We start from the raw sequence: 24,068 nt of genomic DNA on the forward strand, positions 1-24,068 counted from the left end.
ACCTTAGTCTGACACTGTTGACCACTAGGAGCTGCCCAGTACAACCTCAGTCTGACACTGTTGCCAACTAGGAGCTGCCCAGTACAACCAGTCTGACACTGTTGACCACTAGGAGCTGCCTAGATGCCCAGTACAACCAGTCTGACACTGTTGACCACTAGGAGCTGCCTAGATGCCCAGTACAACCAGTCTGACACTGTTGACCACTAGGAGCTGCCTAGATGCCCAGTACAACCAGTCTGACACTGTTGACCACTAGGAGCTGCCTAGATGCCCAGTACAACCAGTCTGACACTGTTGACCACTAGGAGCTGCCTAGATGCCCAGTACAACCAGTCTGACACTGTTGACCACTAAGAGCTGCCTAGATGCCCAGTACAACCAGTCTGACACTGTTGACCACTAGGAGCTGCCCAGTACAACCAGTCTGACACTGTTGACCACTAGGAGCTGCCTAGATGCCCAGTACAACCAGTCTGACACTGTTGACAACTAGGAGCTGCCCAGTACAACCTACTTCTCTAAACGTTAGGCCAACGTTGCCTCCAACTGAAATGATTGTACTCTGGTTGACTCACGATAAGGAGCGAGTGCCCTTAAGGTACAAGTCACTGGAGATGAAACGCAAACATTACAGCACATGACCCTTGGATTCAGGTTTCACTGCATTCCTCCTTCTTTTTGTGTCACGAGACAATGGATTGCCATTCCACTGTATGAGCACGTTCAGTGATTATTATCAATGATGGGAATGCCTCAAAAAGGTCCGAGTTGTGGTGGTTACTCCCCAAGTTCTAAATCAACAGAACAGATTCAACTGTAGACGTGACACAGGGCAAGGTTACCAGGATGTTATGTACTCACAGATCCGTTTAGGACAGGACTACAATAAAACTATAATAAATTAGATCCCGAGTCTCCCCCACGCTATATCCAAACCGTCAGATGTTGGCCACACAACAAGCAGCCACCGACACGCGGAGCCAGACGGCAGCTGGCGTCAGCCCTCACTCCACAGCCATGAGCTAACCGCTCTGTTTCGGGCACCCACCTAAGCTCTTTAGTCCCTTCATCCTCTCCCTCAGTATGCCGTTCTCCTCCAGTAGCTGTCGGTAGCTGCCTCCTCCTCCTCCGTCCTCCCTGGCCTTGGCCTCGCTCCCGCCCGGGTCGTAGATGCGATACGGTCCTTTGCCCTCCATTGCCACGGTTTCACTTACTAGACATGGTGCTCTGAACTGAGGAGACAAGACACACAGTTTTAACATCTTCTTCTAACTGTAGAGTGGTAGGGTGTAGTTGTGTGTGCTTGCTGTGGATAGTCTGTAGGTTATGGGGAAAATAAACAAGGTGAAACAATGAAAGAGCGTCGCCTTTTATGCAAAACAAACAGAGCTCTGAGGGGAGAGGTTCTAAACATTCATTACATAACTGCTTTGTTTTGTTTCCCTCACTCTGTCATTTACAATGGAAAGGGTCACATTTGAATCCCACCGTCGAATAGGAGACTTCTCTGCACAAATCTATTTCTGGAGACTATTTGAAATGGACACGTTACTCAATTGTAACATAAGGTCAACTGTAAGAGCGATGGATGTATAACGTCAACACAGAGAGAGAAACATGCATTGAAAGGCCACATTGTGAACAGAAGCACTGCATGAGGTGAATACACTGCAGGGCAGTGGTTGTCACAGTAGTAACACTCCACTGTAACTAGCACAGGACCAATGTCACAAAAAATACTGAGAAACACAACGACTGATGCTCTTGTAACTCGTGGCGATGGTTGAGGTGAGTATCATGCACCCAGACATCCAAAAGTAGTACCATACCCCCTTGGAGTCTTTGCGACCTCTCTTTCTCTCTTCGTTCATAACTCATAGGACGGCGAGTCTAAAGTGTCCAGTCCAGCAAAGAGGATAAGGACCGATGATTGGCAGGTTAGAAAATGGCAGTATTGACAAGGCAGGCTGGAGACAACAGCATCAATGTTACATTCCCTCTTATTCTCCTCAAGGCAGCATCGGTATGATTTACCAGGGTGATTAGATTTAAATGTATCGTCATTATACAGCACAAGTACAGTACAACGAAAATAAGTGTGGCATCTAACCAGAGTGCAAATGTAACAGTAAAGTGCAATAGCAATATATAAAATGTACAGGTGATTACACTGGGTATACAATATAAATATTAGTACTAGTGACTAGTGAGTAATAGTGCTAATCAGATGTATGTACAGAGTTGTAGTATTAATATGTAGAGTGATACAGGTATAAAGACACTATGATAGTAGTCACACTGGCCAGATATTGACAGGTATAGATAGTATCTACAGGTATGTAACAAGGGTTATGTGCAGGCAGGTACAGATAGATGAAGATGGCAGTTAGCTTGCAACATCTGGCTAAACCCGAGCTAACGTTTGTGTCCCGTGGGGAAGGAGACAACGAGGAGTGCAACAAATAACCACATGTTAGCAAATTAAACAAACAGCGTATCCAGCTGTGAGACAAGCGAGTGTCAAATAAAACCCCAAGCGAGGAGGTGATGTTAGCCGACTGGCAGCTAACGTTAGTTTTCTGTGTTGTCATGCAAATGGTACTATAGCACTAGCATAGCCAGCTAGCCTAGACGTTATTACATGACGATACGTGACACAGAGGGCAGCTATCTGCTCCTTTAAAACCTTTAGAAATAATTTAGTTGACAGCGATATGTTAGTTCAGCAGCCTAGTTTAATGACAAAACAACGAACAAAGCGGTGGTTAGTCTGGTAGCTACCTCTCAGCTGGAGTGGCCTCTGTCTTCTTCAGACATCTAGTGCGGAAGTGGGCTCTGTGCTGTGGGCGGTAACCTGGGAAATTCCACCTCGCCTGTAAACAGCTGTGATTGACAACTACGGCGGACCAATGGGCGCAGAGTTGTCCGCCGGCGGGCCAATGGGCGCAGAGCGGGCCGCCAACAGCATGCACCAGTATGTAAACATTGGAGCAATATTATTAACTTCCACTTTGACAAAAGGATGTGAGACCTTTTTTGCAACAATGCACCCTGGAAATAGACTCGTTCCTGAAACTCCCTCTAATCATGTCAGATTAATTTGAGCAGAGGATGCTGTCAGATGTGGGCTGATGTATGATGGAAGTTTACATGTGAAGACAAAAAAATAAGTAAAGTTTCCTCTAACCTATTTATTTCCTCTCACAGGCATGCTATTTTGAAGGGCTTATAAGTGTTCAAGTCTACATGATACACTATCAATATACAAACTCTTTTTCGCCTAAATAATAGACTTTCGATCCATGTGCTCACGGTGCACTTTAGCACTGCAGGTTGTATAATCTATCCATAGAGATCAAGGCTGTTAATACTATGTTAACAATTCTGAGTCAATGTGTATTTATTTAGATTATTATTATTATTATTTTATGTTTTACAGAAAGCAGAAACAATGGAAAAGGTTGAAGCACATCAGAAGCAATGGTGACATCTTGTGGGGATTAAAAGAAAAATACAAAATGTGGAGTTTGATTGATAGATTGAATTGATTGAAAACTTTATTAACAGATTGCAGAATGGGTACAGTACAGTACAGCTTAATACATACAATTGTTAAGGGGATGCAGACCAGAGAAAGACTTTCGTCTTGTTTACATCAGGGTCCCCCATTTTCAATTCATCATAACATATATGACATACACGACATACAGATAGACAGTGCTGCTACATCTATACATTTATGACATACCAGATTTGCAAATACAGTACTGTTTGTGATACAAAAAGAGTCCAGAAAAGAGAGTATATACATTTGACGTAGAAACTGTACATTGGAGGAGGTTGGGTAGGAGGGGTGGGTGGGGGACACTGTACAACTGTACAAGCAAAACTGTACATTGGAATATTGGGGTGTATCTCCTGTCCCAGGCTGGCGGGTGGACACATTGCATGCTGCAAGGCCAGGTCACGGTTTGCTGTAACTACCAGAAAGTCTGATTGGACAGGGCCTACAGTAACTGACCACCATGCATTTCTAATAAGGCCTTTGTTGTCCCTAAGAGAAATAGTTTTTGTTAGTGAATTTATGGATTATGGATTATGGGTTTGTTCATGAAATTAATCTACAAGTGTAAAGGTGGCTACTGAAATAGAGAGAGCATATATATATACAGTTAACAGATACAGATATATAATATAACACAGGCTATTGGTTTCCAATGTGCTAACACGTATATCTACCTAATCATGTAAAACAAAAAGTATATCATCAGGTCAGATGTATACATATGTGTTTGTAATATGACTCTATTAGTCATTAATCATTCATATTAATAATTACAGAATTATGTGCAAAGGACGGTTACGTCCTGAATTTATGAACAGAGCAGGTGCACATTAACCAAGTATCTCTATTTCCAAGTAATGTGTCTTATGCTACAGAGTAAGAACAGGGCAAGAGGGCAGAAGGAGCTTCCCTCAAGCTGACTGGCACCCTAGGTTTGGCCCATTATTGTGACAGGAGCCATTGTGAAAACTGATGGGAGCTGGAACAAAGGAAACGCCCTCTTGTGGCAACGCATCATATAGCAAGTTGGAGATATTGTCCATGTTGGAGAGAGGAGCCCCTTGTGCCAACGCATCATGTAGAGCAGGGGTAGGCAACCCTAGGCACGCGTGCCTGCATAGGCATGCGGGGGCATTTTCATAGGCACAGGGGGCAGCATTAAAAAATAAAAATAAATAATTATATATATATATATATATATTTTTTTTTTGCTTTGAAATATTATAGTGAAATATTTTGCACTGTTGTCGCATTTATCTTGTTGAAATCCTCCCACAGGTTCTTTTTACTACCACATATTTAATTGAGACCCTTTATTTGTTTATTATTTCAATTTATCTGGAAATACATTGCTACATCATTCAGTAACATTTGCAGAGCCTTATAACAAAAACATTATTACGGTCACCATTGTGACCAGTGGGATTAATCAACAAATTGTATTATTTATTTTTCTATTTCATTGAACATTGCACATGTTAAAAGCCATTTTTTTTCTCGCAAAATGTGAGTATTACCAAGTCAACTTGTGTTCTTAAAAGAATGACAATAAACATAGTTTTATTAGGTTGAAATAATGTGGTTGTGTACTTATTTTTCTGTTAACTTATTATGGATTGAAAACTGAAAACCTTAATGCACAGTAACTGAACTCAATATTTTTAAGTTCTGGTAACTTATTATTATTTATTTTTTTACAGTGTAGTCTTGCGATCAATCAAAACTTATTTACACAATATACCTCACATTCACCCTCCATTCACATCCTGGTGTTCTCCATTAGGCCTGTAGGTGGAGCTATGACAGCACACGTACAGTACACACACCGATGGTGTGTGATGTGTACAAAAATGAATGGGCAAATGTGAGTGAAATGGTCGCACTGTATGCAGCTGTTTGTCTGCATTGCATTCCCCCCCCCCCCCCCCCCCCCCACCCCCAACTCAGATTTAGGGTTGATACAACCATCATAATAATATTGTTAATAATAACAATAATGATGTAATAATGTAAAAATTATCATTAAAAAGACCTGATTATGAGAAAAAAATTTACGATGCATGGAATATTGTTGAGGCACACTAGTTACAACTATATTTCAAACAGGCACTCCATGTCAAAAAGGTTGCTGACCCCTGATGTAGAGAGTTGGAGACATTGTTGATGTTGGAGAACAAGAAGATTACTTTATGCTTAAACATGTTGATCTCCCGTCTTTTGATCTCCCCCAGTGCACAACAGCAAAAGGCCTGCCATTAAAAAAAACTATGGTCATCAATGGCATTTGTATTGTTGCCTGTGACACAATGCTCGATTTAGTAAGAATTAATCTTCAGAAATCGACCATGTGATTAACCTATGCAAAGTAACCGTTGGACAAGATCATCAGTCAAGGTTGGCAGAAACAAGCGCTCCCTCACATCTGTTCTCAGTAGCCAGAGAGATGTTTTACAAACATCTCAAAACAAGCTAGTCAGACTACTACTTGACCTGACTCCTAGAACCCACCTCACCCCTGCCCACTTTGACAACCTAGGATGGCTTAGAGTAGACGACAGAGTACAGCAACTTGCAATGGGCCTGGTCTACAAGATACACTACGCGACCAAGGTACCCATGTACATGTCAAAATACTTCCCAAAGGTCAGTGAATACCACGATCACAACACCAGAGGGAGCTCCACAAATCATGTAAAACCCAGATTCGGCTCAAACAAGGGACTAAACACGTTTCGCAATTATGCCACATCAATGTGGAACGCCCTGCCTAAAGCTGTAAAGGAATGTGAATCACTACCCACCTTCAAAAACACTCTCAAAAAACACCTACGTGAGACTGCAATTCGAAACTGGCCCCTACAAATGTCCTAACCTAGTTGTACAGTAAATGACCAAGTAAGGCTTTGTCAACATTCCAATGTACAGTGTAAAATGTGTGTGTGTCCCCTACCCAACCCCCCCCCCCCCCCCCCCCCCACCTCCAATGTACAGCCCTCACCCAACCCACCCAACCCCACCCCACCAACCTCCTCCAATGTACAGTTTCTACGCCAAATGTATATACACTCCTTTTCTGGACACTTTTGTATCACAAACAGTACTGTATTTGCAAATCTGATATGTCATAAATGTATAGATGTAGCAGTACTGTCTATCTGTATGTCATGTATGTCATATATGTTATGATGAATTGAAAATGGGGGACCCTGGTGGAAACAAGACGAAAGTCTTTCTCTGGTCTGCATCCCCTTAACAATTGTATGTATTGAGATGTACTGTACTGTACCCATTCTGCAATCTGTTAATAAACTTTTCAATCAATCAATCAATTATGGTGAAGTTGCCATAGTGCCACAATAACAGAGGGAACGCCCCAAGATATCAGTCCCATTCCAATCTGAACCCAGTCTCATGTTCAGACACCTCTGGGTCTCTGAGACAAAACTAAACCTACAGTAACTAACTAAACTAAACCTAACTAAATAAGATAAGATAAACCCAATGGAAAAACATGCACAACAGATCGCTAACGCTGTCACGTCCCTGACGAAGACGGACAGGATCACTTGGATTGGTCCCCGGGCGCGGCGCACACTGCAGCCCTTGTCTGCTCCCGGCTGCTCTTGGGCCGAAGGACGACGGGATCATCGGGATGGGAAGTGAAGAGAACATTTCATCAGCGACTCAGTGCATGTGTGTGTGTTCCTATGGTTCGTCCATCGCATGTGTGTGTTAAATCTGCATGATGAAGACTTCTCTTTTTTTTTTTTTTTTTTTATTGATCTTTTTCCCCCTCCTTTTTCCTCCGATTTTCTCCCATCCCAATGTTAGTCGTTATGCCAATTCCCAATCCCCTTCCTGGTCGCTGCGCACTTACCCCCCACAGTCGGTCTGGGAGAGTGGAGGCTATCACGTGCTTCCTCCGACACACGTCTAGCCAATCAACCGCTTCTTTTCACCTGGCAGCGCGGACTCTCACTGAGAGGGTGTAACGTGTGGAAGGATCACACTACCCCCCTTAGATCCTATCCGCACTGAGCAGGCGCCCAGACCGAACTGTAGGAGTCGCTGTTTACAACGACCCGGACCCACCCCTCCAGCTTTCCCACCCTCTAATACTGCCAATTGTATTAGTGTGAACGGCCAGCCAAGCTGGTGACAACGCCGGGAGCTGGATTCGAACATGCGAATCCAGCATCTCCAGCGTTGGTGACGAACGCAATCTCCGCTACGCCACCTGACCGCCCAATAAAGACTTCTCTTAAACTAAACTAAAATGGTGCTTTCTTTCAACCCATTCGAGGGCCTCTGTGGGACCCATTGCCAGATTTGAATGTAGCTCGTAGGTGGAAAGAAAACCAGATGGCGACCCAATTTGACTTTGTGCAGCTCAAAATGACAGATCTTCTACTGACCACACCTGCAGTTTATTGGCTTAACCCTTTCACTACCACACTACCAAAGGGTTAACCCTTTCACTGCGACACTACAGAAGGATGACCCTTTCACTGCCACACTACAGACGGTTAACTGTCTGTAGTGTGGTAGTGAAAGGGTTAAAGTAAAGCAGTCGCACCACAAGTCGACATCTGCCTTGCTCCATGTGTTTAGTGCACACCACTGTGTTCCACACCCACATGGTTATGTTTCTGTGAAAAGCGTTCTGTGGAGCTGATCTTGGTGCTGGGGAAGTCAGTGATCTGAATCATATGAACTTCAGAATGTTCTCATATTTGCCTCTGAGGAACAGCAGTTGATCTGGGCTGAGAGTGGCTCAGGAGGTAGAGCGGTCGTCTGGTAATGGGAAGGTTCCCCCGGTTTGATTCCGGCTTCTCCCGGCAGCGTGTAGAAGTGTCCTTGAAAGACACTTAACCCCTAACTGCTCCCGATGAGCAGGTTGGCATCTTGCATGGTTGGCTCCGCCGTCGGTGTGTGATTGGGTAAATGTTAGGCATAAGTTGTAAAGACCTTTGGATAAAAGTTGTTATATAAATGCAGTCCATTTACCATCTGCTGTGATCCAGGTGAGGTTAGGGTTTAGGGTGTAAACCACGGCAAGCAATGATTCCCTGCTATCATGCCAATCATTGAATCTTAATCTGGCTGATTGGCTAAATATTTTATGGCTTTCAATAACATATCCCACCTATTTGACTCATATTGTGAGTAGGGATGTCACGATATGAGTTTCTGACAGTAATAATAACCTTCAACTAAAACTGTATGGTTATCACAGTATAACGCGCCCGCCATTTAGACCTAATTGTTACCTCTTAAGCCCGGAGCCCTATTTTCTGAAAATCCGCCTAAAATACATACCTAAGTAAATGGAAGATTGATCCACTTCTACAAGGCCCATTTGCATGTTCTTGGTTTCTAGGGACATCTATGGACCTCAGTGAATGTATTCCCAGTGTCAGAAATATTGTGTCTATTACTAGGCTTGCTTAAATTGTGATGAAACCAAGGAGAATATGAATTATGATTTTTCTTTGCATCTTTGACAGTGAATAACACCATGCTAAAAAGGACCAGACATAAAACTGCCACTGAGCTCGTTCAGTACCTTCTTGAGATCACGTGTACAAGAAATCTAAGGAAATTAATAAAGGGAAGATGATTAAACAGAAGGTTTTGTAGATACAGTACTGAATTCTGCCATCCGGACCCATGCAATTTCAAATATTATTATAGAATATAGAATATGAGGCCTATAAATGACCTTATTATAGCCAACCTGCACAGCTATGGATTGGGCCAAATCTACTCTTTCCAATGGCAGAGTTCAATTTGGATTTAGTATCACCAGGCGTGCATGAAGAACAGAGAATGAAATGAAATTAAACTGATTTCAAATCGGATGGTTGCTAAATTCTCGAAGACACTCTGATGTCACGAGACCGCCGCCATCTTGGTATAGGGGGACCATACGGATTTCTACCATCAAATCCATGCATTGAGCTCCGTTTTTATTACATGTTTTATCACATTCTTGTTCATTTCATAACATTTTCATACGATTAGTTTTGAAAATATTGAGGCCAACATGGCATTTCACTATTTCGAAAGCCTTTCTGGTGATTCTAAGGCGAGATATGAGTCAAAGAAACTCCCCCTGATTACCACGACCACAACATCAGAGCGAGTTAGCCGAACGTTAGCCACCAGCCACTTTTTCCTCTGTGATGGTATAAAACTTCCGTTTTGGATTTCTGTTTTTGTCATTAGTATAACGCGTAACACAGCAGCTCTTTGGCATTGTGAAGGACTGAAGAAAAGTCTGCTTGATTATCTTTAATTTGCCGCTTTAACTATCCGTTTCTCCACTAAATAGTGTACACAATGTACCAGGCGGGGCAGTTTCCCCCCACGCTGCAGTTGCGTAGCAATAACAGACAGGAAGTTGACTTCGAGAATGTTCACAATAGGGGAGACAAACTAACTGCGCTCCAATATATGCCAATAACGTTAAGCTTTGTGGTATATAATCCAGAGTAATAAGAGAAATAAAAAGAATTCATACAAAAGTAATTTGCTTGAAGGCAGCTAGAATCCGTTGGGAAGTGTAGTTTTTAGAAATTCCAACGCTCATTGAGAACTCTGGATGTCCTCTTCTCAAAATAACTACAATCGTCATCATTCAGCGACGGCTGCTAATTCAAAATGGCCGACCTCCGCGATCAAAACAACACATTTCAAAAACTAAAATCTCACTAATAACACTTTAACCTATTGGTAAACAAATGTATTGCTGAAAATATACACTATGACTGCTGTTGTGACATGGTTAGGATGTTTACTCTTGAATACGCTTGAAAAGAAAAACGATAATTATGTCAGACAGTCTAGAGAGAATGATTTATGACGTGATGTCATTTGCGGTCCGGTACCGGGCCGCACAGGTGGAAGAGGCTCTAAACAAAATAATCCATTTTAATATATATAATGAAATTCACTTACGATGATCTGCACAGATATAAGACAAGACAAGTCGTGAAAAGATTGGTTTTGCAGGTGTACTCAAACATTTGACGGGTAGTATATGATTAATGCTATCAAATTATCCAGACTAATAGAACGTTTTCTATTCAGTTCCATTAAGTTGTGTAGCGCTAATAATTTTATGTACAGTATATACATGGGGTCCTTTACATGGGTCTTACTTTTTCGTATAACCTAGTGATGGTGGCCCCTCATTGATGAAACACATGCTGCTGCTTACACTCGAAAGCCTCTGGACTCTGTATATTATTCTGCGCTTAGGTTTATCACCGGTGACAGTTATGGTGCCCATCATTGTATCCTTTTTTTTTATCCACTTTTTCTCCTTATTTTATTAAATTGTTTTCTATTTTTCTCCCATCCCAATTTCGCCTCGCCAATTCTCCATTCAATTCTCCCCTCCCCTGTCTCGAACATTGCTAGTCTATGCCTCCCACTGGTCGGCTGCAATGTGGACGACGCCTTGCATCACGTGTCCCCTCCAGTACACGAGGAGGCAGCTGTCGCATCTTTTCACCTGTACACGCTGCCCCTGATACTTCCTGTTTCTGCTGTACAGGCGCACCAACCGACCTGTAGGAGTCGCTGTCCACAACGTCCGATCCCCACCCACCAGCTTTCCCACCCCTAACACTGCCAATTGTGTTAGTATGAATGACCAGCCAAGCTGGTAGCAACGCCGAGAGCTGGGCTCGAACCCAGCATCTCCTGCGTTAGTGGCGAGCGCCTTGCCCACTGCGCCACTTGGCCGCCCCCCCCCATCATTGTATCCTGTATGACAAGGTGGGGTGGTCCTCTCTGGTAGAGAGACAGTTATGGTGCCCATCATTGTATCCTGTATGACAAGGTGGGGTGGTCCTCTCTGGTAGAGAGACAGTTATGGTGCCCATCATTGTATCCTGTATGATAAGGTGGGGTGGTCCTCTCTGGTAGAGAGATGTGACTTGCATTGGCACCTGTTTCTGTATAATTATTTGTGATCCCACCCTATATCACTTCATTGCTGGATTGGAACTCTGAAACGTATCATACTAACTCTGATTGCTTTACACTTAAGTTTCCCCAGAGTTTGCACTGAATTAGGAAACTGTGAGGTATATTTTAATCTGTTTATAAGGAATTATAAGTTAATACAGTGATAGTATGAGGTAGTCAGAGTCATATAGTCAGAGTTACTCTAATGGTTAATACTACAGTTAAATAGAGAGTGTGTGTCTGTGAAGAGTGTCTAGTGTCAGACACTCTGTGACATTATGTGAAATTGAAAATGGGGGACACTGATGTAAACAGAAAGTCTTTCTCTGGTCTGCATCCCCTTAACAATTGTGTGTATTGAGCTGTACTGTATTGTACCCATTCTGCAATCTGTTAATAACATTTTCAATCAATCAATCAGAGAGAAAGGGCCATGTGGAGATAAAAAGAAAACGTGTCAGGAAGGCCTCAGCCATTTCCTTTTAAGAGCATGGAGCCATAAACCCAAGTTTAGAGACAAGAGACAAGAGACAAAAATCAGTAAAGTTAGTTGGTTAAAATGTAATTAGATGCAAATTAGAGTAGGTTGGACGTGAGCCCTGAGTGGACAAACAATAGGGAAGTATAATGAATTAGATCAATCAGTAGAGTAGAGAATAGGAGTGGTTCGATTTTAGTATATAATACTGTTTTTTTTAGAGAGAAACACTCTCTTTGCTCTTGCTACTCTGATGTAATTCTGTAATTAAGATACTGTGATGATCTATGGCGGCTAAGTGACGCAGTGGGCAAGGCGCTCGCCACTAACGCAGGAGATGCTGGGTTTGAGCCCAGCTCTCGGCGTTGCTTCCGGCTTGGCTGGTCGTTCATACTAATACAATTGGCAGTATTAGGGGGTGGGAAAGCCGGTGGGTGGGGTTCGGACGTTGTGGACAGCGACTCCTACAGGTCGGTTGGTGCGCCTGTACAGCAGAATCAGGAAGCAACGGGGGCAGCGTGAGCCTCCCACGCGTTACTCCTCGCCGCTGAGAGATCGAGCTGTACAGGTGAAAAGATGCGACGGCTGCCTCCTCGTGTACCGGAGGGGACACGTGATGCAAGGCTTGGTCCACATTGCAGCCGACCAGTGGGAGGCATGGTCTAACAATGTTCGAGACAGGGGAGGGTAGAATTGGATAATACAAAATTGGGATGGGAGAAAAAGAAAAAAACAGGGAGAAAAAGGTAGATCAAAAAATAAAAAGATACTGTGATGATCTGACATTTTGTGTGTGATAAGGAGGCCGGAGCGAATCGTGACCTAACTTTTGTAAATTGAACCTATTTTTGTAATAAAGTAAAATTGGAACTTAGAATACCAGTGTCATTCTTTCCTCAGAGCCTCCTCATCATCGATCGAACAAGAGACTTCATCTGCTGTTATAGCTTCTGTACCCCAGAAACATGTACGTAATGTTTTGCAATGCACTTTAAAACCCGATTCATTAGTATATTTATAATATCTTTATCTATAATAGCCAACAATTTCACCAGTCTGCAGTTGTTTTTAATTATTTAAAATATTAAATTTAATACATTTAAATAATACACTTAAAAAAAGTTTGCTACTGTTTATATTGTATATAGTCCTGTATATTGTGTGTACATCGTGTCCCATATGTTACTTTATGTTTATAGTGTCCTATATGTTACTTTATGTTTATATTAGATATTTTTTATATACACCGTGGGAAGGGGGAAACGCAATTTAATTTCTCTGCATGTCTTGCACATTACGAGAAGTGACAATAAAGCTGACTTTGATTACATTCTATGGGTGTAAAGGTACACGTATCCGTGCCGAACCGTTTCAGTGTGTACCGAACGAATACAACGGTATGTTATCACTGTTTTTATCACAATCTAATATAATTATTATTATATATATATATATATTTTTTTTTACAAGTCGATTATTAATTTCAATATAGAATATTCGTTGACAGCCCTACAAGTACAATTAGTTACTGCACACTAAATCACCCCTGAGTGGAACATGGAAAGCCAAACTTTCCCCCACTGTACCGAACCTTGACTTCAAAACCGAGGTACGTACCGTACCATGGTTTTGGTGTACCGTTACACCCTTACTACATTCTGTTTCTTATTTTCTTTTTTGTATGTATTGTGTTTCTCGATGTCATTGTTGAAAATGAGAGCTTGCTGTCCTTTTAAAATAAACTGAAACTGAATGATCCTTCCCTATTAAATAAAGATTGAATGAATGCTCGTCTATGAATGTACCCAGAGCTGACACTGTCAACTTCAAACAAACCAACCAATACCGACTCTTATCTACCAACATTGAAGTTCAGAAGTCCACGCTCCAGCAAACCCCTGGTGCTGTCGGCAGACATATTTCACCTGAAATTACCTGATTTTGCCACAACGCTGCTGATTCTCTCTGTCTGGCAAGACATTTAGACAATAGAAGGCCAATGCACATAATCCACACAGGATCCCACCTAACACCACATCTGCCTCTAAAACGAACAACCCCTCCTTATCTATCTCTACCTACCTGTCTACCTACTGTACCTATCCGTCCGTCCATCAACAATCTATCTATCTATCTACTACCTACCTACCTATCTGTCTGCCTATGGCAGTGATGGCTTCATACAGAAGCTGCAGAACAACCATCACAAAGCAGCAGTTTTGAAAAAAGGATCAACTTTTACCATGGATACAAACATGTTGTCAATTAGGAAAAAATATGCATAGTAGGACAGAATAGAATAGAATAGTTCCCAGAGGAAGAGACATGATGAGTAAATGGACCAAACTCGCATCTCAATCTGTTCGCTTCAACATCCAGTTTCAGTGTAATTTTCTCAAGTGGTCATATTCCATCTAAGCAGATTCTAAACATATTTTTGGTGTCATATATTCTTTTGTGTAATGCATTTGTAATTACAGAATTATTTAAACCAAGATAAGTTCAAACTTCATAAAATGGACAAATAGTTTGCTTTCATTTCCAACATGGTAATAATGTGCACATTTGTAAACACTAGCATTGAAAAATATAATTACACAGCTGGTAATGTTGTCTTTAGCTTAATGAATAGTGGAAATAATAATGACTATATACTGCTTATTATAAGATAAATATCAACCTTTTTTACCTTTTATGTTAGATTTGCCATCCATGTCACACACGGAAGATTGGTATATCACTCGTGAAAAACAATGAAACACAAAAGCATTTCAATCCAAGAAAAAAAATATTACGGGAAAAAAAGGGAAGATTATTCACAAATAAACGACAAATAAAACTTACGCCTACCTTGTCTGTATCTCACAATAAAACAAACAAACAGAAACTCACCCACACATTCTGCTCGTGTCGGAGAGGCACTTTTTAAGGAAACTGGTGAATAGTGGGGGGAAACTATTTCACTGTTCAACCCAGACTTGGGGAATTCCCAGGCCCAGCACATAGCCCAGTGAGCCTGAGCAGAACGTGGTGTGTGTCCAACGTGTGGCCTGCCTCCCTAGCCGTCAGAACAAGTCACAACGTCTCTATTTACCCTCTTTATTAACTAATACGCAGCACCGTATCATCTCTGTGCGAAATGGACGGTGTGACGGAGGCCAAACATCAGCTGATCACTTTATATTTACAGCAAACGGCTGCACGGTAAACGCTTAAGAGAAATGTCCCATCTGGTCGTAATGTACGACTGTGTCTCTAAGGTAATGACTAGTACATACGGTGTGTAATTATGATTGGCACTTTCCAAGGATGAGACCACTTTAATAATCATATAATTTAGGACATATTAAAAAACGATTTCAAAAAAAATAAAAGACAAAATAAAGCAATAGAAGAAAGCTATATAATTCTTATTGTCTTGTCAGTATTATTATTATTATTGTTTATGTTGTTTTGTTGTTAAAAGAAAATGGAAAATAAAAATAATTTGATAAAAGATAGAAGTCTGTAAGGGCCTGAAGGGTGTCGTCTGCGTGGTCGTCTGCTTCGTGGAACGTTGACAAAGTCTCACAGCCGTCAAAAGGGAGAATCTCAAAAGCCCTTTTATTTTGACACGCGCCAGATCGCATTTGTGTGCTATTGAATTTAATCTCTTAATACAAGATAATTAACATCAGATAGTGTTTTTAGGAGTATTTTCATGCTGCGTATGTCATTAAACTCAACAGTTTGAGAGCCGTTTGTTGCTTTGGATTCTGCAGGGGATTTCCTCACTGCACAGGCCCTCTTTTTTCTTTTCTTTTTTTTCCTTTCCTCTTTTAACTCAAAGATGGCCTGACGACAGCTGCACTCACACACAAGCAGTGAGGCTGAAACACACGAGGCTAGAACAGAGGATGTGTTACTGCCCTCTCACGTTCCTGAGCGGGTCTTTAAAGTCCGATTAGGACGCATGACATCACAAACAGCAATATGTCCGAATAAAACAGAGGTGGCACCACATTATTTTATTATTATTTGCTTTATCAGCTCACATGACCTTTTTAAAACCCTCCATCACGTAATTAACCCATAGGAATGCCATCACGGTTTAATGGGTGATATATGGGTCATTTCTGGGGGGAAGAAGAGGCTTGTTAAGTCTCAGATATGTTTGTTCAGTATGAGAAGCAGTGAATTGGCGCGGGGAGTTTCCTGACGCTAAATCTCCTATTTCCCTTTCTGCTCTGCCACTGCTCTGGTGCCAAAATCAACACTGATAATCGTTCAACTGCCCCCAACCAGCTATAACACATACTAACCACAGAACCCGTCCCGCTACCCAATACTGCACGAAGACCGAAGAGCAAGAGCACATATAACCCAACCGTAACCTCTCACTCTCTGAGAGCCTCCTTCTGACAGTAAAAAGATCTCCTTGAAACAATTATTTGACAACACAGCAGAAAGAAAAGGGGGCGACAGAAGCGTTTGATTTTGTCTCAGTTTAATTCCGGTAGATATGATGTCTTGAAGTAGCTAAGTGATACAGAATTCATCGGATGGAGCTGTGATCTGGAAGTCTCCAATAGGTTTGGTTAGACATGAAGCCACGTTCTTAATACTTAGACATTACTAGACCACAGGGGCTTTGTACAAATAAAATTGTAATTAAAAAAAAGAAGAGAATGAAAAGAAAAATATAAACTGCTGCTTGACGAGAACGACAGCGGAGGGCCTTACTGGGATGGCTAGAAGGTGATATATGTCACTTGGTTTGGCAGAGGAGTGGCAGCAGTGAGGGACATCAACAAAAGCTATACTGACGATCACCACACGGCTCCATTCCACGGGAGCACATGCAGCCGTTCCTGGTAGAACGTCAGTAAACATGGCGGGCCGGGGATGTTGTCTTCTCCTGGTGTTTAATCCTCACCTCCACAGAGCAGGAGCAGCGTCTTACGATAATCTCCAGAGGTGTCGCCCTGAGAGGAAATACAAGTCCATCAAAACTCGTTTTCAACTTAGAACTAGTGTTCAACTCTATTAGAACTAGTGTTCAATTCTATTAGAATTAGTGCTCAAGTCTAATAGTGTTCAACTTTATTAGAACTAGTGCTCAATTCTATTATAACTAGTGTTCAACTCTATTAGAACTAGTGTTAAACTATTATAACCAGTGCTCAACTATATTATAACTAGTGCTCAACTATATTATAACTAGTGCTCAACTATATTATAACTAGTGTTCAACTCTATTAGAACTAGTGTTAAACTATTATAACCAGTGCTCAACTATATTATAACTAGTGCTCAACTATATTATAACTAGTGCTCAACTATATTATAACTAGTGTTCAACTCTATTAGAACTAGTGTTAAACTATTATAACCAGTGCTCAACTATATTATAACTAGTGTTCAACTCTATTAGAACTAGTGTTACACTATTATAACCAGTGCTCAACTATATTATAACTAGTGCTCAACTATATTATAACTAGTGCTCAACTCTATTAGAACTAGTGCTCAACTATATTAGAACTAGTGCTCAACTCTATAATAACTACTGCTCAACTCTTTTAGAACTAGTGCTAAACTATTATAACTAGTGCTCAACTCTATTAGAACCAGTGCTCAACTCTATTAGAACCAGTGCTCAACTCTATTAGAACTAGTGTTAAACTATATTAGAACTAGTGTTCAACTATATTAGAAAGTGTTCAACTATATTATAACTAGTGATCAACTCTATTAGAACTAGTGTTCAAGTCTATTAGAACTAGTGATCAACTCTATTAGAACTAGTGATCAACTCTATTAGAACTAGTGATCAAGTTAAAGGCCATTTAAGCGTTCATAGAGGTATGTTATTCCTGTGCTCCAGAGAAAACCTATTTTGCAAACATGCACCACTCTCTTCAAAAGCTAGGATCATCTTTAGAAAAATATTGAATAGGGTGCAAAAAAATCATTTCAACACTAACGTGTGTCTTCTTCAGAGTGATTTTATATTTAAAAATGTATAAGTCCAAGCCCCATTCATTGGAGCAGACCCAGACCGTACATCCAGGTGACAACACACATGTCTAGCTCTAAGGAGGAGAGAGTGGCGCGTGTTCAGAAATATTGACTGAGCTGTCTTGGAATAACTTGACTCTACAGTTGAGTGGCATTCCCTTTTAAGGCGAGAAAATAAATAGCCTCCATATCTTTACAGTGATTAGAACAGTAAGAGGTTACATACACATTTAATTTCAAACTTCAACCTTCAAGGGAGCAGAGGAACAAGCAGCAGTTTTCAACATGTCAAATAAACACAAGCAGGTTAGTTAGAGACATGCAGGAGGCTCTGGAAGACTGTACGACTGGAAGACTCTGGAATGCCGTCAAACAGCGACCTCTAGGCAAAATAACCTTACTTGGTATTGCACTTTGTTTAAAAAATATTTTGGACTCATTTGGGTTTAGTAACTTATAGAGCCTGTGGTGTGGGCAGCAATAGCTACTCCTCCCCTAATCCCCACTCAAATCCAACCCACACATCAAAACAAAACATGTAAACAAAGTGCAGTACCAAGGGGGGCTCTTCTGCCTAGAGGTCGCTGTTTCACGGACTTGTCTTTCTAAGAAAAGCCATGTTACAAAAAAACTGATGTAAAAGAGAAGCTACTTCCCATCTACTCTCACACAACCTTGTATACTACCTAGTAAACTACTCTCATACTACCTAATACACTACCCAATACAGTACCTAGTATACTACTCACACTACCTAATGCACTACCCAGTACACTACCTAGTACACTACTCTCACACTACCTAGTACACTTCCTAATACATTACCTAGGACATTACCTAGTACACCACTCTCACACAACCTAATACACTACCCTGTACACTACCTAGTACACTACTCTCAGACTACCTAGTACACTACTCTCACACTACTTAGTACACTACCCAGTACACTACCTAGTACATTACTCACACTACTCTCACACTACCTAGTACATTACCTAAAACACTACCTAGTACACTAGCACAATAGCCTGATAGTGATAAGAAGCGTTCAGGGTGATTTCATATGGAAGTCAGTATAGAACAGCTACTGGTAATTTCCTGTCTCTGAGGCTGTCAGCCAATCACATGCAGCCTGTAGAGAGGAAGTCAAGCATGCAAGGGAAATTCCTAAACAGCTGTGTAGCAGCCGCAGCCCAGTTCACCACAGGACGCTATAGAGCACCATACCCCACCACCCCGCCGAAAACAAGGATGTGCAACGCACCCACACACACACACACACACACACACACACACACACACACACACACACACACACACACACACACACACACACACACACACACACACACACACACACACACACACACACACACACACACACACACACACACACACACACACACACACACACACACACACACACACACACACACACACACACACACACACACACACACACACACACACACACACACACACAGCAAGACAAAGGCAGACCCTCGGAGGCTTCCTCAGTGGAGGTGAATATAGAATTAAAGGACACTGCAAACCAACGAAGAGTGTTAATAGACAAAAAACTATCGAACTTACGACCAAGGTTTCTACCTTGATGAATTCATGGAGGGAGGTATCGTGCGTCTCCTTGAACTCTTTTAGAATATTGAAAAGGTCCTTCTCGCTGCGAGAGACCATGATACGGATCAGCGCTCTGTCGTCTGTCCCCATGCCCTGCGGAGAGATGCCGTGAGATGCCGTGAGACTGTGTTCGTTCCTCTCTGGGAGGATACTGGGACTGCTCCTCTTCCAGGGAGCTCAGGAAGAGAGCGCCAAGCTAAACAAGAACCTAGAAATACACTGTTGACTATGTACCCCTTTCAATAGCTGCAGTTAGAGGAACACTTTGCCCCCAAAATGATTATTTGTATATCGATATACTCGTGTTTTATTCTCTTCCATGCCTCCACGTGAAGTGAAGCTACTGTAATGGGGTCCACATTTAACAACAGCAAAACTACATCAAAACATCAGTTTGCAAACTCTCAAACTCATCATGCAGCATAATCCGAGTCTCATTTAACCAGTCGTGTGCTCCGTACCTCCCAAACACATGCATTTCTTACTAAGACCTTGCTAACGAAAACCTTTTCGGATAAGTGCTGCCTTCGAATGAAACTTGTAAATTTGTGGTCTCGACATGGGGAATCGAGTGCACGATATGCCTGGTGTTCAAGTGGTTGAAGTCATGGATGACACCGTTGCTAGGCAACTGGGCAGGACATTTTCACTTACCACAACAGTGGGTCATTCATATGGACTCTTCTCATGAACACAGTAAGCACAACCCCATTTGAAGGCAGCATTTATCCTGAAATGTTTTTGTTAGTGAAAATGTTTATGTTTGGGAGGTACTGAGCACACGACTGGATAAATGAGACTTGGATTATGCTGCACAATGTGTTTGAGAGTTTGCAAATGGATGTTTTGATGTAGTTTTGCTGTTGTTAAATTTGGACCCCATTAACTTTGATTCATCAAGTATGGCTACGTTTTGGGACTTTATGAAACTTGGTGAGTAATTGATATACAAATGATCATCTTTGGGGTGAAGTGTTCCTTGAATCTTTTAACCCTAGCCCTGTTTGCTACTCATGAATGATGGTGTTGATCAGTAGAGTCTTTTCTCAGCACAATCCATGCTGTTTCTCATACTAGCTCTGGATAGTTAGCCACAAACCTCTGTCTGTACAAACTGATGGGAGGCTCACTGAAATTTGTTCCACAATGCACACAAAGTAGATTTCTACTGATCAACAGCATTGTTAAAGGTGCTATAGATAACATTCAGCCACTAAATGTCACACTACTAGAGCACCAGCATGTAATTTATCCAAATCAGGTGCATTCCACGTGGGGAAATGGGAAGTAGGGAGGAGATACATGCACGCAACATGTAAACAACAACATACATTTTGGACCAGAAAAGATTTAAAATGATAAATTCATTCATCAAAATTATTTTGGGGGGGGAAAGCAATACTTTTATTCCGCACCTTTCTAAAAGCTCTGTGGATGTTTTTTTTTTTTTTTTTTTTTTTATGATTATTCTACAAGAATAAGATTTACCTTCATGGCTTTGTACAAACGGTCAGCAAAGTAGTCGGGCTGGTTCTTTACACTGCGGACTGCAGAGGAGACAGAGAGACAGACAGTGATGGAGCACCACATCAAGACATTCTATATTGATTATTAATATGAATAACTATTAACCTACCTATGGCATAAAAGGCATTCTTCACATCTCCCGACATCTCCTTCTTGATAATCTGTTCAATGTCCTTATTGCTGCATCTTACAAATTCCTGGAATACTGTGAATGGTAAAGCATTTGGTCAGTAATTATCAAAGATCACTGTCATCATGTTTGATTATTGTAATTTGAATACCGGCGCAGGTGCAGATTATTGCATGTAATGGTAAACAGAGAGCTTTTATTCAAATCACTTTAGAACTTAAAGGAACACGACGACATTTGGGGAAATTAGCTTACCGTCTTCTCCAGAGAGAAACAAGTAGATAGATACCAGTTTCCTCTCTGTGCATTCAGTAGAAAGCTATCTGGCTGCATGTTAGCCTAGCTTAGCACAATGAATGGAAGCGGACATGGCATTGTCCTAGGCATTGTCCAACTAACACCTCTCCCGAAGGCTAACCGGTCATGTCCGCTTCCATTCATTGTGCTAAACTAAGCTAACGTGCAGCCAGATAGCTTTCTACTGAACGCACAGAGAGGAAACTGGTATCTATCTTCTTGTCTCTCTCTGGAGAAGACGGTAAGCTCATTTCCCCAAATGTTGGCGTGTTCTTTTAGGCGGACACTTCAACACGCTGCCGAGAGGAGCGAAGCCTTCCGATTACCAGACGACCTCTCTACCTCCTGAGCCACTGTCACCCCCTGCATGTATTCCACAAAACTCATTCCTATGACAGTGAATTGCCAGAAGCAGTGGTCCCCAGGCTATGGAATGGTCTTCCCCCAGACATAAGATCTGCTCCCTCTGTGAATGCTTTTAAATCCCACCTCAAAACCCACCTCTACTCCATAGCATTTGACTAGGATTAATCCCCGCTCCCTTACCATTCTCTTTACATTTCTCTCTGTCAGCCTATAGTGCTTACTCTGTCAGCCTGGTGCTTATTCTGTCCCCCTGGTGTTGCTGTTCTGTGTTCTGTACAGTGTCCAGTTACTCTACTGTCATTCCCTGTGTCTCATGTCTTACCGTACTGTCTGTTGCATAGTCCTACTGCCATAACATATAATCTAGTCTCCTATGTCTTACTATATTGTCGGCTGTATATAGTCTTTGTGTCATAAGTAACATATTGTCTACTGTCATACTGTATCGTCTGGTGTCTTGTGGTGCTACTGTATTTACTGACCATCCTGTCTTTTGTCATGTTGTATAGGGAGGTGTAGTGGTTACGTCATTGTCGTTTTGCGTGTTCCACCCTCTGTCCCACCCAATGTATTTCCCCATTGCCCATTTCTAAATCGTCTCGTTTAAAACAAATAAAGCATTAACATTGGCATGGTGTACCTTTCTGTGCTTATTCATCCACAATATATAGCTCAACATGAAAATATTCGCAATTAATCATAAAAAAAAATCGCCGAATTGTATTTCAACCAAAAATGCTTAAAGCCCAACTTGCAGGTTAAACCCTACTCTGCAATTATGGGTAGTTTACATCATTGGTATCTAATTTAATTATTTATTTTTTTCCATTTGACGCCGGAAATTTCACTCAGAAATGGTTAAAAAGGTCCACTCACGAATAACATGCACAAGCAAATCTAAACGCTTATCAGACGCTAGCACGGCCGTGACGTCACTTCAGGAAACGTATGCCTTATGCCCGTCCGGGTCATAGTACTACTGCATATATGGCGCTGGCTAACGTTAGCATTATGTCTACTGTCGTGAACCATTTTAGATCGGGGCATGTAGAGGAGTTTGGGGAACGAGTAAAATCATGTGCAGGTCCTCTTCTCAGACCTGTGTGGCAAAGCACTGCACACGCATCATGCAAGCTACACGTCGCTGCATGTTGATCAATGGTGGCCCACTCGGTGCATCACAGTGGGCTACTATTGTGCTAACAACGTGCCGCGGCGTCCGGCTTGTCGGCCGGCATGAGTGCCCGATTTGGGGTGGTTCTCTCCTCTTTGTGTGCCCCCGTTCTCACGGGTGTCCTGCTGGGGAGCTTGTGGACGCGACAACAGTGGCGGCCGTAGGGTGTTTGAGCCTGTAGCGTTAGTTAGCTCATAGCTATCGTGTACCACTAGCGTTACGGGCTCGAGCACCCTACGGTGGGGACGGGGGTGTACAGAGAGGAGAGAACCATTTTGGGTCGGGCGTTCATGCCGGCCAGCAAGCCGGACGTCGGGATATGTTGTTAGCACAATAGCTACCAAGCTAAGCTATGTTAGCTTCTAACGGTGTATACACAATATGTACAACGACACAATGATTTACATTATTACAAATATGGTAACGTGGTTGTGGCTTTTACAAATAGTGGTTAGCTTTAGAGATGGATGGCTATGATCACGGAGCAATAGTGTTGTTAGGTGAAACAGATACATTTTCATTCGGCTAGTAGTAGCAAGGCTCTCTGCCTGCAGTGCCTGCCACTAGCTGTGTGTGACTCTCAGAGCCCCCTGGTGCCCTGCATCTGTTGTGACGACATCATTTCGATTACACGCGCACGTTATGAACCATTGATTAAAATATCCACGTGCGTGGTGATTGTGTTGGGCAGACAAAATGTTTGATAAAAACGCTAAAACTGGGTCAATTTCAATAAATCTTTTTTCCTTCTTCATGAAAGTCACCGTTGGCCTAGTCCACATTGTTTATTGAACAAAAATACAACATGCAAGTTGGCCTTTAAAGGGGAACTATCTTATAAATGGCCTTTTTCAGTGTTTAGCATTGTTTCCTAGCTATGTGGACTTATATTAATATGATCTATGTCTCT

The 24,068-nt window shown here is 41.9% G+C and overlaps 2 protein-coding genes across 12 annotated transcripts in view; both read right to left on the reverse strand.

Moving 5' to 3' along the window:
* The window catches only part of tnip1 (TNFAIP3 interacting protein 1), a 55,685-nt gene extending 40,669 nt beyond the window's left edge, over window positions 1–15,016 (reverse strand). For 3 of the 10 annotated variants that reach the window (XM_084331497.1, XM_084331496.1, XM_084331501.1), the window contains exons 1-2: window positions 1,833–1,913; window positions 1,052–1,235 (exon numbers count right to left, since the gene is read on the reverse strand). In XM_084331497.1, coding sequence (XP_084187623.1) covers window positions 1,052–1,235; window positions 1,833–1,874 — 226 coding nt within the window. In that variant the 5' untranslated portion in view covers window positions 1,875–1,913. Of the gene's footprint in view, window positions 1–1,051; window positions 1,236–1,832; window positions 1,922–2,784; window positions 2,838–14,712; window positions 14,835–14,915 lie in introns of those variants that run through there. The other 7 variants (XM_084331494.1, XM_084331502.1, XM_084331495.1 and 4 more) reach the window with 5 other exon arrangements.
* A 1,488-nt stretch (window positions 15,017–16,504) lies between these two features.
* The window catches only part of anxa6 (annexin A6), a 40,678-nt gene continuing 33,114 nt past the window's right edge, over window positions 16,505–24,068 (reverse strand). The window contains exons 22-25 of one of the 2 annotated variants that reach the window (XM_084332359.1): window positions 21,301–21,396; window positions 21,153–21,211; window positions 19,635–19,757; window positions 16,505–16,987 (exon numbers count right to left, since the gene is read on the reverse strand). In XM_084332359.1, the coding sequence (XP_084188485.1) occupies window positions 16,928–16,987; window positions 19,635–19,757; window positions 21,153–21,211; window positions 21,301–21,396 (338 nt within the window). In that variant the 3' untranslated portion in view covers window positions 16,505–16,927. Of the gene's footprint in view, window positions 16,988–19,619; window positions 19,758–21,152; window positions 21,212–21,300; window positions 21,397–24,068 lie in introns of both variants that reach the window. The other variant, XM_084332358.1, reaches the window with a different exon arrangement.

This window comes from Notolepis coatsorum (assembly GCF_963971535.1).
Source record: "Notolepis coatsorum genome assembly, chromosome: 16".
In the NCBI taxonomy this organism is placed as follows: domain Eukaryota; kingdom Metazoa; phylum Chordata; class Actinopteri; order Aulopiformes; family Paralepididae; genus Notolepis; species Notolepis coatsorum.